Source organism: Protopterus annectens, chromosome 14.part0, assembly GCF_019279795.1.
Source record: "Protopterus annectens isolate FY-2018-M chromosome 14.part0, PAN1.0, whole genome shotgun sequence".
Classification (NCBI taxonomy): Eukaryota; Metazoa; Chordata; order Ceratodontiformes; family Protopteridae; genus Protopterus; species Protopterus annectens.
The window spans coordinates 187,179,604-187,196,921 of NC_056748.1; the positions used below are offsets into that span (position 1 = coordinate 187,179,604).

The 17,318-nt window shown below is 36.7% G+C and overlaps 1 protein-coding gene across 1 annotated transcript in view; it reads left to right on the plus strand.

Annotated features, from left to right (window-relative positions):
• Positions 1 to 15,828, plus strand: part of XPNPEP1 (X-prolyl aminopeptidase 1) — a 1,046,907-nt gene extending 1,031,079 nt beyond the window's left edge. The window contains exon 19 of the mRNA XM_044055946.1: positions 15,282 to 15,828. Within this exon, the coding sequence (XP_043911881.1) occupies positions 15,282 to 15,407 (126 nt within the window). The 3' untranslated portion in view covers positions 15,408 to 15,828. The remainder of the gene's footprint in view (positions 1 to 15,281) is intronic.
• The last annotated feature ends 1,490 nt before the right edge of the window (positions 15,829 to 17,318 follow it).

Genomic DNA, 17,318 nt, shown 5'->3' on the forward strand with positions numbered 1-17,318 from the left:
TAAGTTCCAGATTTTGCCAACAGAGTGCCGTGGTGGTGCAGCAGTTAGCATTGTCGTCTCACAGCAAGAGGTTCGATTCTCGGCTGGAGCGCCTTCTGTGTGGAGTCTGCATATCCTCCTCGCGGTTGAGTGATATTTAAAAGATATGCAGGTAGGTGCTTGCGTGAATGGGCATGCCTTCTTTGATGGTTGGGTGTCAGGCTGGCACCTCGGCACTGTAAAAATCCACTGCCAATCAGCAGACCAGAGTTCCGCTGTGGCGACCCCTCACTGGGAAAAGCCGAAAGAAAGTTGGTAGATAGAGAGTCACCAGCTAAGTTGTTGGTTTTAACAGTTTGAACTAGCATTCTGTTGGAGGAACGGAGAGTTTTTAGGTTACTGTATGCGATAATGATATTTTTAAGTATGGTTGTGTTTTCTGGTTGATAGAGAACTGTGTGTGCCACGATTAATTGATTATACTGAATTTGACAGGGTAGTTCCAGCCAGCTTAGAGCTTGAAGGTTAAGACAATGGTGTTGTCTGTATGATGAACCTGTGGCAAATCAGGCAATATTATTATAGCAGCTAGTGAGTTTATTTAGGTCAGATTTACTTAGATTTGTAAAAATAAGAGAGGTATATAGCAGGGTTGAAAGTAAATGTGTTCGGGCAATCATGGTCTTAGCAGATGGGGTAAGGAATTGTTTACTCTTATATAAAGAGCCAAGTTTCTTATTTACTGTCTTAATGGCACGGTCTATGTGAGCATTGAACTTGAGATTCTTGTTGATTAATACACCTAGTAGCTTAGTAGTAGGTTCTGGGGAAATTATAATTCCATTGCTAGTTTTTATGGTAAGTAATGGCAATGGAACCCTGCTAGTGAGGGTAAAGAATAACAGCTTTGTTTTATTTGGATTTAATAGAAGATGCCGATGAGTGAGCCAGTTTTCTACCTTATTAAAAGTGCTTTGGGATGGATTCTGTAAATATGTCGGAGAAGTAGCAGAGCAGATAGGGTAGAGTTATCCGCATACTGAATCCACGTTGCTTTTGGGATGACTGTATTCAAATCATTAATGAAGATGGAGAATAGGAGCGGGCCTAATATAGACCTCTGAGGGACTCCAAGGGTGATTGGTAATAGGGTGGATAGATTCTCCTTCCATAATACAGCTTGTTGTCTGCCACTTAGATAAGACTGAAACCAGAGAATTGCTTGGTTGTCTAGTGAGAGTGTTTTTAGTGTACTTATTTGGTGGTGGTTTACCATGTTGAACGCCTTGGATAGGTGTAAGAAAAGGGCAGAGGAGAGAACTGCTTGTTGTCACAGTTTTGATTTATTGTTATGAGAGAATGATAGGAAGGCTGAGGTTGTTTACTATGGTATGGTCTAAAACCATGCTGGAAGGAGGCTAGAAGATTGTTCAGATTGAGATAGGGTAGGAGGAGTTTGTGGGATGCATTTTTCCATGATTTTTGCCAAGGGTGACAGGATGGCTATAGGTCTATAGTTTGATAATTCAGTGGAGCTACCTCCTTTATGAAGAGGAATAATATGAGAGATCTTCCATATGGCTGGGATATAGGCTTCGAGAATAGTTCTGTTAATTAGTATTGAAATGGGATATGCTAATTCATCTGCAGCTTTTTGAAGATACTCTGCTGGGAGGAGATCTGCTGATAGGGTGGTGGGTTTTAGTTTCTTGATCAGTGACCTGATAAGTGATGTTGGTGCTGGTTGAAAACTGAAGGACAGATGCGTTTTGGGTGCGGGGTCAATAGTACTTGCGCTACTTGGGGCTAGATTGTTGGTGAGGGATTGAATAGTTTCCGTAAAGAAGACATTGAAGGTGCTAGCCAAAAAGGTCTTTCCACCTAGCTATGTAGGTGTTATTAATCCAAAGATATATTGTTTTTATAATTGATGCTAATGAATATAATTCTAGATCTGGTAGCCCTATCCCTCCTGCTGGCCAGTCTCTCATATGATGATTTAAAACAATTCATGGTTTATTGGGATGCTAGAGAAATCTTAAAATTGAAGTGTTAAATTTTTTAATACAACTTTTTTGTGGGGGGTAATGATAGTGATTGCATAATGTATAAGGTTTTTGATAAGATAATCATTTTGATTATAGATCACCTCTCTTCCATCATGAAGAAAATTAGATTTTTTATATTGTCTATATTGTTAGTATAATTGTGATTTATTATATCTTTAATGTTATCTGTTGTAATTATTCCTAAATAATACATTTTCTTCTCTTTGACAATATAGTCAATGAATTTATTATTGATTCTATTGTTATTTGTATGTATAGGTAGGATTTTTGTTTTGTCATTGCTAAATGTTAAACAAGTTTTCCTTTAAAATGTCTGTTGCTAAGAAAACTGCAGATCGAGAATTATCATTGTCATTTAATGTCAGTAGGATGTCATCAGCAAACAGCTGAATTTTAAAGTTTAAATTCTCATTTATGTTAATACCTTCTTATATCTATATTTGATCTGAGAAAATCAGCAAAGGGTAAAAAGCAGAGGTGAAAGAGAACATTCTTGTTTTGTTCCTTTCAAAATTTGTATAGAATCAGAAGAATAAAAGTACCTATTTTAACATATGCAAAGCAATCATTATAAAGAACACTAATAAGATGTGTGAAGTTATTTAAGAAATTATATTCTTCTAAAACCAGTGAGAGATATTTCCAGTTTAACAAGTCAAAAGCATTATTAATATCAAGACTCATTAATGTTAAGTTCTAGTCAGTTATTGTGGTTATTCTTTTAATATTATCGTAAGTATTTCTGGTTAAGGTAAAGCTAGTTTGATGATCGTCATTCATGGAGGGTAGAATATATTTTAATCTATTAGCATAAATTGCCATGAGCAATTTATAATCTACATTTAAAAGTGAAGACCATTCAGTAGGATATTTGTCATTTTTTAAAATTGGAGAGATAAAGGTATATTTTCAGGAAGGAGAAATTTTAGCTAGGTCCTTGACTATAAAAAAAACGTGTGTAATATGTCTAGGGCTTTTTTGGGTAACAGCTTATAAAGTTCAGATGTAATCCCTTCATTACCTGGTGCTTTTTTAGGTTTCCGTTTAGAATTTTGAGCTTGAAGTTCAGACATACAACAGATTTTTATTTTGAAAAATAGTTTAATTATTTCTTCTGTATCTGTTAATATATTATTTTGATTGATTTTATGATGATTAGAATGTCTTGTTTATGTTACTTTTCTTCCTATGTGAGTAGGCTTCTTTCATGTGATTGGACTTGCTGAGTAATTTTGTTTTGTGGTTAAATTGTACATAGATTTGGGGTTAATAGAGAAGTTAATCATCTTAAACTTTTCAAGGTTGATTTTAGTTCTGTGGTTTAAGATTTCCAAGTATTTGTTGTTTAGCTTATTAATCTCTTCTGTATTATTATTTGTATTTGTCTGGTTTTCTAATTTTAACAGATTAAGTTTTTCTTGTAATTCTTTGTCCCATTTATTTTTTGCAACCAATTAGTGAGTCTACCAAAAATATATGCTTTTAGTGCATCCCATTAATAAATTTCTGAACTATCATCTGTATTATTAATTTCTATAAAGGAAAAGATTTATTTAATAAAAAGTCATTAAATTCTTTTAAACAAGTTATATATGCTGGTAATCTTCTGATTTTAACATTATTATCAGATTTCAAAAACAGCTGAAAGGTAATTGCATCGTGATCTGAAAGCAGACAGGTTACTGTTTTGACTTTGCCTAGTGTATCAGTCAGGTCATTAGAGACATAAACTCTGTCAATTCTGGATTGTGTTCTGTGTCTATGGGAATAATGGGTAAAAAATAATGAATTCAGGTCTGAAAATTCATTTATGTCTCCAAGATGAAACTTTTCAGTAAATTTTAACAATGCCTGTGAAGATGCCTGTATTCTCCTTTTACCTATTGTATTAATACCACTTGGTGACAATATACAATTGAAGTCTCCTGCTAGAATGATATTGCCTTTTGAGTTTTGAATTACTTGTTCTAGATGTTGGTCAACTGTTTTAATTCTTATTCCAGGAATCCAGTACAAATTAATAACAGTTAATATCCTCTTATACTTTATAGTTCCAATACAAAGCATACCTGTAACATTATATATTTCTGTAACTGTAGGCATAGGCAGTGAATTTCTCCATAATAAAGCAACCCCCCCCCCTTTTTTTGATTATATTGTGAACTGGGTAATATAGTGTAGTTTTTAGTATTTAGCCTGTCTATGTCTTCTGTTAATAAGTGTGTTTCCTGTAAAAAAAAATAACTTGAGAATTAAACATCTTCAAATATCTGTTCAAGATACCCCTCTTGCATCCTTTATTTAATCCATTGACATTTATGGAAATACAGTTAGTAAATGCCATGTGTCTTACTAATCAGTAGTATACATGCACTTCTCATAGATAATGAACTCTGTTAGTAAAGATCTTCTTAGAAGTCATCATGTGAACATTAACATTTGAAGGTTTGATTAGACATAAAATAGTTACTATTGTGGACACTCAAAAAAGCCAAAAATATATTATCAGTAAACATTTGCCTTTAAAATCCCTCTTGCCCCCATGGAGTCTAATACTCCTTTCTTGAATAGTCTAGCCATCCAAGCAAACACATCCATCCAATACTCTGACAAAAAACAAACAAAAAACAAGCCTGTTCTACTACAACCAAATATTATGCCATTAACAGTAAAATAAAGATGAACTAGTATCCTTTAAAGCATTGTTAATATATAATAGTAGAACAATCATTTCACATCTTAACTTGTTATTTAACATATACAGTCACCATTTTATGTGTTCATTAAGGTGTTAAAGTAAGGTATGCTTACATCTCGTATTGTTGTTCCTTATCTCTGCATAGTTTTGAAATTCATCAGCTAAAGTATAAAATATGAAAGACTGCTGCACAACAGTTTAAAATGTTTTGTGGTGTGTCTCACCATAAGACCAATGTACTTTCAGACCCTTCTATTCCGTCTTTGTAAGGTTATATTAAAGTAAATGAATAAATTGTTCTACAGTGTTTAAGCAATATTTTATTATTTGTTTATATTCAGTGGTTTATTACTGTAAATTAAAGTCTCCTATGTTATTTCTGTCATGTTCATAGGTTCATAGGTTCATACTAGGCTATCTGCCTGAGGGCATTTACAAGCCTAGCCCATCGTTTTGTGGCTTACGCCACCCCTTTAGTATGGGGAACTATACCCATTATTTTGCTGTGCCTCTGTCGAGCAGTGACACTGAGGTAATCCCTGGGGTATATCTGCGATCTCCCATCCATTGGTCAAGATTTCTCTTGAACAAGGCCAGCGAGGTGCTCTGCCTCACATATACCCTATAGTTTATTGCTTCTTTTGCTTTATGTATGAGACTTTCAAGTGTATTGGCAACTTATTCATATCATGTATGTCAAGCTTCTAATGATGAAGCTCTAAACATTATTTATAGATATATATATATATATATATATATGTTTACCATTCATTGACAACTACTATCAAACTTGAGGTACTTGCATGTTATCGCAGTCAAGTTCCAAATCTGTCATAATTCTTGTAATTATGGACAAGTGACTCATTGTTTTTAATTTCATGAATTTTGACAGATTAGTAACCTGGATACGATAATGCCTAAGTACCATTTTGATTGTTTGGATTGATTTTATTGTAGTAGTTTGTATGCTGTATTTTTACTCTGGTTACTTTCCTCGAGTGCAGTCATTATGTCAAATCAAAATAAAATGTTTACTACCGTGTGAAAAGTGTATTGTTAGTATAGCGTGTGAGTTTTTAGAATGTTTTACTGTCTTGGAATTAGGAGATGGGATGAGCTGTGTACTATCTGAAGAAACTGTAGTGGCTTGTTGTGATAGTCGGTTGAGAAAAAAAAATCAAGTTTTTGAGATTTCTTTTTAGATCCTTGACTTAGTATATTGGCCCCGGGGAATGATATCTTCTGTTATGTCTGGCAAATCAGATATACATATAGTGTTAAAAGTCTCACATTTGTAGACTGTTCCTTTTCCCCCTTTTTTGTTTGTTTCTGAACTGTCAACCTTTAAAACATTTCCAGGGGAGGAAATATGCTGCAGGCGAGGCTTATTGCATCTGGAAACCTAATCAGTTCTGGAGTTCATTTTAACTGTAAAAAAAAAAAAAAAAATTGTTTAGCAAAGATAGTTCAGTCCATTTATTTTGCAGACTGTAGTATACTTGCAATTCATTAACTTTAGATTTGGAACCCTTACAACTTTTTAATGGACTTTACATTTAGCTGCATTGTTAGAATTTAGAAGTGTGTGTCAGTAGCTTTTATTGACAGACATTTGTTAATAATGTGTATGTTGACAGGCTGTCTCAATTTTGTTTACTGTGCCCATCGGGTGTTAAAGCTTCTTTGGCATGGCAGGTGCTTGGGTGGCAGAAAATGTCATCTCTTGAAAGGACTATGTTTCTTACTGGTTTCAGTGTATGATTTTATGGATTCACTTTTTTGTAAACGAGAAAGACACACAGCTGTAATCGTTTCATAAATAGATATTTTGAAAAGTCTTTAGGCATACTCAGGTCATTCTGTCATCATAGTTGCTCCATTTTAGATTGTTTTGGTGTGTTGTGTTTGCAGAGTTGGGTCCACGGTATTTAAAATTAAATCCATCGGTAAAGTACGTCTACCTGGAAGTGGAATTTGGGGCTTATTACTGTTCCTGAGTGATTACCCAATCTCAGAGATAGCTAGTTAGTAGCTTACCCACCCCTGCAAAAACACAATGAGTCATTTGTCCATAATTTCAAGAATTATGACAAATTTGGAACCTGGTTGCAATAATACATAATTACCGAAATTTGAAGGTATTTCACAGTATGTGTAACATTTTAATTGTTTCCTTTCTTCGATGCCAGTTCGTATGTCTAACTATAGTTGCAATGAAATTTGAGCTAATGCATATTTAATAGTTTTCACCTTTTATTCAAATTAACCTTCTATAGCTGCCTGTCAGTCTGAGTCTCTGAATATGAACAACACTTTTCTCTTGTTTAGGTAGGAATTCCAACTGAACTCTAGCTTTTTACCAGAGAAAGCTTCATGTGTTCTAAATGAAGTAAAAAAAAGCTCAAGCTATGGAGAGAGGTGCTTCTTATCTAACTACCACAGAAGCACATCACATAGGGACAATCCATCAGTCACAACAATTTCCATATCTTTCATATTGAACCTGAACATTTCATCTATGTATAGAGACCATTTCAAAGCCATTTAAAATTTTACAATCTCTCCACTGTTAAACAACACACATCCATAGCAACTGCAATCACCCCCTCCTCATCCAGCACATCATAAAGCATTCTGTTAAATACATTAGTAACATATTATCTAAATCTGTGCACTATGAAGACAGGCAGCTTTTAGGTTTTACAATTAGTTGTAGTGAAATTGCGTTTCTAATGTTACTGTAGTTAATGATTACATTGAGTTGCTTCCACACTTAGGTGAAGATGTTTGTCTGTCATTTCTTTTAGTATACCGTTTAAGTATCAGTTTTAGTTTAACGCTGTTAATGTCCTTTTAATAACAAGAAAGTATGAGATGTCACTCATAGTGCATGTTTCCCTTTAGTAGGTAACTGCAGTTTATGTGAATTAAACAACTTTAAATTCAACTGTATGTAATACTGTAGCTATTTTCTACTTCACACATCAAGTATGCATTAGTTCCCGTGTAAGCAAGCCTGTATGCAACTCTTCAGATCATATACTAGTATAAATGCTGTATGCTTCATTTAAGGGAAACTAATAATTTCTCTTGACATATTAAAGTGATTCTTAATTATCTGTAAATTAGACAAGCATAAGACAAAATAAAATAATTTGCTTACCTTACATTAGTAGACTATTGTTGATTTTCTGATTCTTATATGTGTTATAGTTGAGCATATTGTCATTTCATGTTTTGCTGGTAAAGATATGTAAAGAAGTAAAACTAAGCTTGTATGCATAAGAGGAAAAAAACAGTCCTTAACATTTTATTTTCTTTATGAATAAAGAAAAGGGACACAGAAAGCTCTTTATTTTCCCTTAATTTCTTATTTTCCTCATTTGTCTTATTTCCATTTGTCTCCATTTGTATTTTTAAGGATATAATGGACCAGTCCATATCCTCTGTTCAAAAATTTTGTTAGTTTGTAGATATGACAATGCAAGGTCAAGATCTTCGAAGAATTTAACCCCACGAGAAAAGAAAATATTCAGCCTGGCAGGTAAATGTACTTTTATCTGCTTTTTCCTTAAGTTCCCTTATAAGGGGAAGGAATGGTTTCCTTTTAGAAATCACTGTTGCTGAGTAGTCATTATCAAAATTAATATTTCCTTCTGTTTTAAGTGATAACTTAGCCCAGGCAGTTCTGAGTGCCAGTTCTTTTTCCTGAGATGAAATAAATTTAACCATGATGGACCTCAGGGGAAGTACTGGAAGTTGATACAGGATTAACCAGAGATCTGTGTGCTATCTCTATACCAAAACAGAGAGCTTCAGGCAAATCTAAAGTTTTAGGGCGCCAGGTAGACAAGAAATTAACAGTTACCTTCTGTTCCTTCTGGTAGACCAAAAATATGAATGTTGTGCCTACGGGACCTGTTCCCCAAGGTCATCTACTTTGGATAGTAAAGAGTTCTTTGTTTTAACAGGAATTCAGTTTTGTTTTCTCCTTCATTTAGTCTTCCTTGCATATCATTCAAGGAGTCTTCAATGCCAGAAATATGGTTTCTCTGAAACTGCAGAGCTTCATTAATTTGTTCCATTTGTTTGGAACTGTTTTTCTTAAAGTCATCTGGTTTGGTGCCCAATCTATCTATTTTCAAAGACAATTCTTGAATATTAGTCAATAATGATTGAAGCTCTTTTTTGAACACAGAGTCTTGAGATGCTGCCTTTGTATAACTCATGGTGCTGCAGGGTACAGTAAAAAAATGTTATCTTGCAAATTTTGACAGGAAAATAGTTGAATTATAAGATTTTTTTGTTATAGGTTCATAGGTAGGTACTAGGCTATCAGCCTTAGGGCCCACAAAAGCTCAGCCAAATGGCACCCTGGCCTTTGCCACCCAAGAAAATTATTTTCCTGTGCCCCTGTCAAGCAGAGCCACAGAAGTGATCCCCGTGGTGAACTTCCCATCTCCCACCAATCACCAAGATTTTTTCTTGAAGAGTGCCAATGAGAAGCTCCTCCTGATATAGAAAGGCAGTCTGTTCCAGAGTATGGGAAGTCTCCGGGACAGGAACCCATCCCTCCAGCATGTTCCGTCCACCGTGGTGACAAGGCCCAGGTCCTTAGAAAGTGTAGCTCTGAGGGACCGGGACTTCCTCAAGTGGAGCACGTCCAACAGCTCTGGGCCTGACATAGCCCCATACGTCAGGCAGAGATTGCCTCTGAGCAGGCGACATGCGACAGAGTAAAGCTAGAGCCCTTCGAGACGGTCTGTGTAGGGCATCTGCCTGAGGCCGGTAATCCTCCCTGTGAGGTACTCTGGCCCCTCCAGTTGTTGCAGATGTCCCACGAGGCACACACCAAAAGGGGTGCCGTACTCTACAATGGGTCCAATGAGTGATGAATAGAGGGGGAACAATGACCTCTCTTTTCCTGGGACAGAATCCCAAGCTGTCAAACTGGGTAATATTAAGGAAGGACATTCCTGAGTATGATGGAACCAAATGATGAATGTGATGTGGACTGAGTGTCCAGTTTCTAGTGAGACACAAAGGTATGTACCGTTGCCCATGTGGCTGCAGGACAGATGCTACCAATGGATAATTCTTTGTTAAAGGCTGCAGAAGTAGAAACTGCTTGGAATGAATGTGCTTTTGGTTTACCTGGTAAGGGTAAATTCTTAGTATATACAAAAGAAATACAATCTGAGAGCCATCTGGATAAAAGTACCTTGGAAACTGCCTTTCTTAGCTTTGCTATGGGAAAGGAAATAAATAACTGATCAAATTTTTTCTGAAATCTTTTGTCCTGTGAATATAGAATCTGAGCTGTCTGTGAACATCTAACATATCCTTTATTTGAGTATCTTGGAAAGAAGAGAAGATGCACTGATTGAATTAAATTAGTTTCAGATAAGTTTTATAATCCTTTAAAAAACACAAAAGTTTATCATAATTCACTTAATTGACTTATTTAAAATTATTTAAAAATGAAATTTCCAGTCAGAAAAATATGTAGTAACAGAGCAGAAGAAAAGTGCTGCTATCCTAGTCTCATCCTGGTCACAGCCTCTGTTTATTTCCTTTGAAGGTAAGAAGATGGGTTTTCAAGGTGGATTTCCCTTGCTTTATCCTTTTGTTACTCTCTTCATGAAAAATTCCACCAAGGCCAGAACCAGGCTCATTCTGCTAGAGCTGCTGCCTTTTTCAAAGCTCTAGACTCAAGAATTATTGCAGAAGCTGCCACTTATCTTCCATTCACACCTTTACTAAACACTACAAGATAAATGTCTTTTCTAGGGCCAGAACTGGTTTTGCAGGATCCATTTTTCATTGTAATCTGGTCTTCATTTCTGTACCTCAAACGTCATCCCAATCATTATAAAAGCTTTGTGAATCTTCCCACTAGTAAGCAGTACTGCAACGCTGACCTGATGAAGAACATAGTATAGTTGTGTAAGAATTTACTATAACAGTAGTTGTCCGAATAGATCATTGTTACAGTATATGTATACCATCCCCCCTTATGTTATACTCCTTTGTGTTCTTTGGTCAAGGTGGACCTCTTTTTTCCCTCTTTATCTGTGTTTACCTGAGTCCTTTTTTATCCTCAAAATCCTTTTCCTAGGTCAAGACAGCTCTGAGGAGCTTCACTGTCATAGGTCTTTTATGCACCAGTACATAGACCCATGCATATGATTTAAGTTATATATATATAACAACTAAGGAACTTCAAAACATCATAAAAAAAATAAAATAAAAAATGGAAGAATAAGACACGGACCGGTATGTATTTTTTAGTGCTTTCATTTGTTACTGTATAAGAACTTCAGAAACAAGGTACACGCAATGCAGCAGTATTGTATAGTAATTGTAAAAGTAATAAAAAAGTCAAAAAACTTAAATAGACGAATGTAATCCTAGAAATTTACATACCCCAAAGAACTACCAATGGAATGTGCAAAGCAACTCTATAAATCATTAAAAGGCTTTGAATGACATGAATGTAAAAAAGAAAGGTGTAAACTGCAATAGTCATTGCATCCACCTTAAGGCGCACTTAATGCTGAGGTTTTCATTAAGTTCCGGTGCATTCTTAGCATTAAGTTTTAATTGCCACTTAGGTTCCCTTAATTCTACTAATGTATCAGTGTCTCCAAAAAAACGTTGAAGCTGCTCCAAAACAATTTGAATAAAGAAAACCCATTGCCATGTAAACTGTGTTTACCCAATGCATTAAAAACATCTCCTGAATGAATAGCAGTGCAATGCTCCTTAGTTCTGTCTGAGAGCCATCTACATGTTTTACCTACATAGTAGTGACTGCACGAGTCACAAACGGCTGCATAAACCGCTAGCGCACAATAGCAATCAAAGAACTTATTAAAACGTAATGTTAGATGACAATGTTGAAAAGTGAAATGGTCCCCTGTGTAGCTATATTTGCCGCAGGCACACCTCTTGCATGTAAACATACCCAAGGGCTTGTTACTAGTGTCCATTAGTGCAAGCATAAACTGATTATCATTATTCTCAAAGGATGTCTGAAAAGTGTTAGTTTTTTTGTACGTACACTCAGAGGAAACCCCTAAGATATTGCGAAGGTGGGCGTCACTATTAATACTCTTCCAGTTTGAATTAACAACATGTCTAATCACACTCATATCCTTACTTATATAAGGAAACTTAAAGTGCAATCAGTAGCCAAATCCCGGTTCTTAACAGGAGTGAAGCCATGTAGCAAAATAGGTTTAAACTTGGAATTCCTTGCTGCTGCTACTTCAGTTGAAATGTCAGTCATCAGTTGCAGGGGGTAATGTCTTTGAATGAAGAGGTTAGTTAAGAACTGAGATTCAGTGCGGAACACTTCATTGTCACTTATCAAATGGGCTAGCCATATAAACTGCCCATGCACCACATTTCTTTTCATGAAATGCGGGTGCTTGCTAGTGTAATCTAAAAAATTGTTCCTATTCATGCTTTTCCTGTGTGTGGTCGAAGAAAGTTCAGCAGTTTCAGAATCAATAGACATGACCATGTCAAGGAAAGGGACAGACGAACCATATCCCAGATAACAAAAGTGAGGAACCCAATACTTTCTGATAGAGAGAGAAGAAAAGACTTCAATTCTTTTTCAGTTTTGGGCCACACAAAAAATACGTAGTCTATACAGATGAGTATATTCATGTCCAGGCAGATGTACAAAAGTTTCCAGCTCCCACTCACTTAATACCAAATTGGCATAGGCAGGCAGTCTTAGACCCCATCGCTACGCCTTTAACTTGGTGATAAAGTTGCCCATTAAAGTGGAAAAAATTATTGTTGAGGACCAATGACATTAAGTTGCGCAATGTGTGAGTTTTTGCTTCTTGAAAACTTAGTATACTTGTACAAAAAATGCATAACATATTCTAAACCTTCCCCATGTGGTATGTTCATGTTTAGGGCTACAATATCCAGTGTCAATAGAATGCTGTTAGAAAAATCCAAATCCGTAACAAACAGTTGATTCAAAAAGTCCCAGGAATCTCATAGATAGAACAGAGTAGCTTGAACTAAGGGATTCAAAATGGCATATGGCACCTACATATTCAGCTATCCTTTCTGTTTTAGTCTTTTTATTTGAAATAATGTGACATTACAGTGGGTCATTTTCATTTTTGTGAAGCTTTGGGATGCCAGAAAGTTTAACAAGGTTGGAATTAGGTACCGTCATAAACATGTATTCTTCTAAAAGAATCCTGTGATTGAGTTCTAGAGATTTGAGGACATAGTCTATGTGAGAGAATTTACTGTACACGTGATCCAAATCTACTTTCTCATAGAACTCATTGTCAAGAAGACAAGATTCAGTTTTGACACTATACATGTCCTTCTCCATAAGCACTAGTCCCGTGCCTTTGCCAGCTTGCATTATGAGAAGACTTCTATCAGATGCTAAGTTATGTAATGCTTGCAACTCTCCTGCACTTAAATTAAACCATTTATCTGGTTGGAGGTCAATAAGCAAGTACCGAAATTCTTGTTCACAAACTTTAAGGAATGTAAGGAGAGTATTTTGAAAAATGGAGTTGTATAAACTTTTCTTTTTTAATAACACTATATTGGCTGGAGTGGGGTCGGGTGTCAACACTGCAGGAGGATTAGAAGGAAGTATTTCATGATTGTCATTGTCAAGTAGTATTTTCAAATTCAATTTTCTTAAGTACAGCCTTAGATCCAGTAAAGCATCAAGGAGGTTTGCTCTTTGGGAAGGGATAAAGATGAATCCCCTGTTTAATACTTTAATGAAATCAGGTGGTATCGATCTTTCAGTCAGGTTAAAACCTGCAGAATGTAACTGGACATCTGCTTGTTGATTGGAATCAGTTATCTCCTGTAGTAGCTTCTCATGCGACTCGGCCTTGGAGTGATTTGCAGACCACCCCTCCCTCTGCCTCTCCCTCTGCCCCTCCCTCTCAAGCCTGTCCTTGGAGTCTGTCCTCTGATGTCCGAATTCATTTGGTCATGGAATAAAAAAGGCTGTGGGGGTTCAATTAATTCCTGATAGTTTGTCCACTCTGTGTATTGTCATTGGGTGGAGGGTGGTGTGGCGGGTGGGATAGAGTTGTCAGCACTTGCTAATTAAAGGCAGGGATGGAAGTAGGTCATAGAACAGGTTTTTGTCTTTGCACATACGATTTATCCATCCCTCCGTTGGATGGGCAGCAAGCTGAATGGTTAATGTATTGCTGCAAGTCTCTATTCAATTTATGCTTTTTTCTGTTCATTATTGTTGCAGTGTGTCTCAAAATCCTCGGGGAGATGGAGTCATACAGCTGCTGAAACAATGGTATTTGCTGATGTTGCAGGATACTATTATTATGTTCTGTAATTTCAGTTTTCAAACTTTCAATTTTCTTTTCATTGTCTCATATAATAACTTGCAGCACTTGTAGTCCAGTTTTGTTATATATGTTAGAAAGGTCTAAATATGGCATGAATGGAAGGTGACCAAGCTTTTGTAGACTGACTGGACATACAGTATCCTTGGCACGGTGATTAATAAACAATACTACAATAATGCTCTATTTGTTCATGTACTGTTATGGTAAGTTCTTACGCACAACTGTATTTCTTTTTGAATTGACTTTCCTAGCCAATCCATTATATCACTTGCTCCTTCTGTGTACCTTAATATTTGTGAATGTAATTCATGTATCTCCAGAGGAACTTTAATTTGCTGTATCTTATAAACAGAGGCTATCAATACAAAAAGTGTTATACTTACTATCCCCCCCCCCCAAATCCTTTGCTGCCTAATAACCTTCCCCACCCCCCACACATGATACTTGGGGCCTAAATCGTTTGGGGTACGCAGCTACGACTTTAAAGGCCCTAGTGGTTATTAAGCAAGTAACAACCTAGGAACCTATGTACAGCTGCTATTTTATCACCCTTGTTTGAAAGAAAAATAAGACTAAATCTCTTTCCTTACTGATGATTTTTGCATAGGCTGTCATCTTGCCTTTTTAGTAACTGTATTTCAGTGTCAGAAAACCTCTGAAATTCTTTAGCTTTTTTATTTTGTCATTGCTTAATGGTGATAACAGTAGTTCCATTTGAAATGATTTATGATGTCAGACCAAGGGGACCAGAAATGAATACTGTATTTTATGGTTTGGGTATGCGCCATTCTGAGAGAATGGGTAGCTGAAGAGATGGTCAGAACTGGTCACCGTCTTCACTGGAGGACAACGAATGAGACCATGTGCCACATAAAGTGAGAGAGAGGGAGTATCATTGAGTAGCTGCTTCTACAAGACTGTGCACATGATGACGTTTTCCTTGTGAACATCCTAAGAGCCGCTAGACTTAAATGAAGTCTTGAGATCCATATTTGTCACAGGAAGTCCATGTCTTGTCATTTTTTATGTGATTATAGACATAATAATCTCACTAACAGCAGTCCCTTTATTAATAATCATATTTTCATGCAGTTGCTCTTTTGGAGATGTTTGGATGTTTAACTTTTGTCACTTCCCTCTTTTTTTTCTTTTTGTTAGCTGGATTGGCTGAATAATTACCACAGGAAGTGCAGGGATGTAATAGGAGCAGAACTGGAACATCAAGGACGCCAGGAGGCACTCCAGTGGCTTCTCAGGGAAACTCAGACAGTTACTGTCTCATGAAAAAGCTAAAGCTGGAAGGTCTGCCATAACAGGACATCTGGAAATCATAATGGCTATGCAGAAAATGCTTTCTGTTTGTGCAGGATGATTTGCACTGAATGCTTTTCCTTCCTTGAAGGTTAGCATTGACATTTGTTTACAGTGATTGAGTAAACAACTTCATTATTCTTTCATTAAAATGTAAATGATTTTATTATAAACAACTTTTAGAGAAACCTATTTAATTTTCTCTCAATTTGTACTCAGAATTCGTTATAATTAAATGCTTTCAAATTGCCAGGTATTTTGGGAAGCGTGGCGTACATTTTTCTAAATTATGTTTGCCTACTGAGAAAATGTTGCCTGATTTCATGGATTTGTACTGTTGAATGACTTAAGATGGCAGTATTTCTATTACAGTCCTATTTTTGACCCAAGTGAATTCTGTTGTCCTCCTACCTTTTGGTTTGGAAAATATAATTCTGAGGAATTTTTTATTCTTCTGTATTTGCAGTTTTCAAAAATCAGAGTATTTTAAACTTGGTCTGACTGGTATTATTTTTAAGAAGTGCTGGTTACCTTGTTTTCATTTACCATCCCAATGAATGATAGCTTTTGTAAAGGGAATGTGTCAGTCAGTCAAGGGCAGATGTTCTTCGTGTTTCACTGTTGCAGTCATCACATTTGAGTTATCTTCTTGCAGTAGCCCTCAGTCAGCCTGATTATCAAAGTCTTGGGTCCTGTGTCGGTTGCTGTCTCATCTTCTGTGACGTCAGGTAGTCAGGGGTATAAAGCATGCTGCCGATGCCATTACATCAGTCTTTCTTGCCATGCGGTGCCCGAAGCAGAAGCAGTTCGCAAGTGCCAGTCGGCCAACTCCTGAAATTTTCATTTTCGAGTTTCAGAACCGAAGTCTTCAACTAAAGCTAAGTACTCCGTTGGGGAAACTTTTTCTTGCTCTAAACCAATGTCAGTAAAAGTCAATAATTGTATTTCTTGTGGAAAGCAAATACCTCATAAAGATTTTCATTCGTACTGTATTCCTTGCCTAAGCCCTGACCACGATGCACCTTGCTGTCGGTTTTGTGCCTTATTTAAATCACCAACTATTCGTCGTCGGTACATTTTCGCTTCTAAATATTTTGGCACTCTGTTCAATTATCCAGATATGTCTTCGGTAAGCCACCCGACTACCGATATTCTGAAAAAATGCAAAGATAAAGACAGAGGCAAGCCTCTTAGGTCCAAAGCTGTCAACGACGCTTCTCATAAGCTAGTCGCCAGTTCGCTGGTACTCATTGAGGCACTTTCGCAGCCCCTGATACCCGCTACTTCAGATTTGCAGGCCTCTACTGAGACCCATTCAGAGTCTGGTATGCCGCAAGATGCTTCAGCTGTGGAACCTGCAGATGTCTCTACCTTGGATGGTTCTGGAGCCACTGTGTAGGCACTGGCTTCTGAGGGTGTATTCAGGCCTACTGACTTGCATATTAAACCAGCGCCATCTTCTTTTTTAGGCCTAAAACTCGAACCATGCCTAAAAAAAACGACGCCCAGACCACAAGGTCAGGCCTCTATGCCTAAAAAACAAATGATAAGAATGGCTGAAGACCTTATTACTTTAATCAGGGGAAGCCAGTCTTCCCCCTCTAAGAGACTTAGGACTGAATTTGCTTATGATACTTCTGACCAGGATTCTGAAATTTCTGTCTCCTCTAATGACCAGGATTTAACCTTATCTACCTATGAGGATTCTGATGCAGAGGACTCTGCTTCTCCCCCAGAGGATTTTTCTTTTGGTGAAATCTTGCATACTCTTAGGGAGCATTTTCACTGTGAAAGCCAGGATTACTCTGATTCTAAAAAGAGGCTTAGAGATTTTTACTCCTGCCCCAACACAGGCCTTTAGCTATCCCTCCTGTGCTGGACATT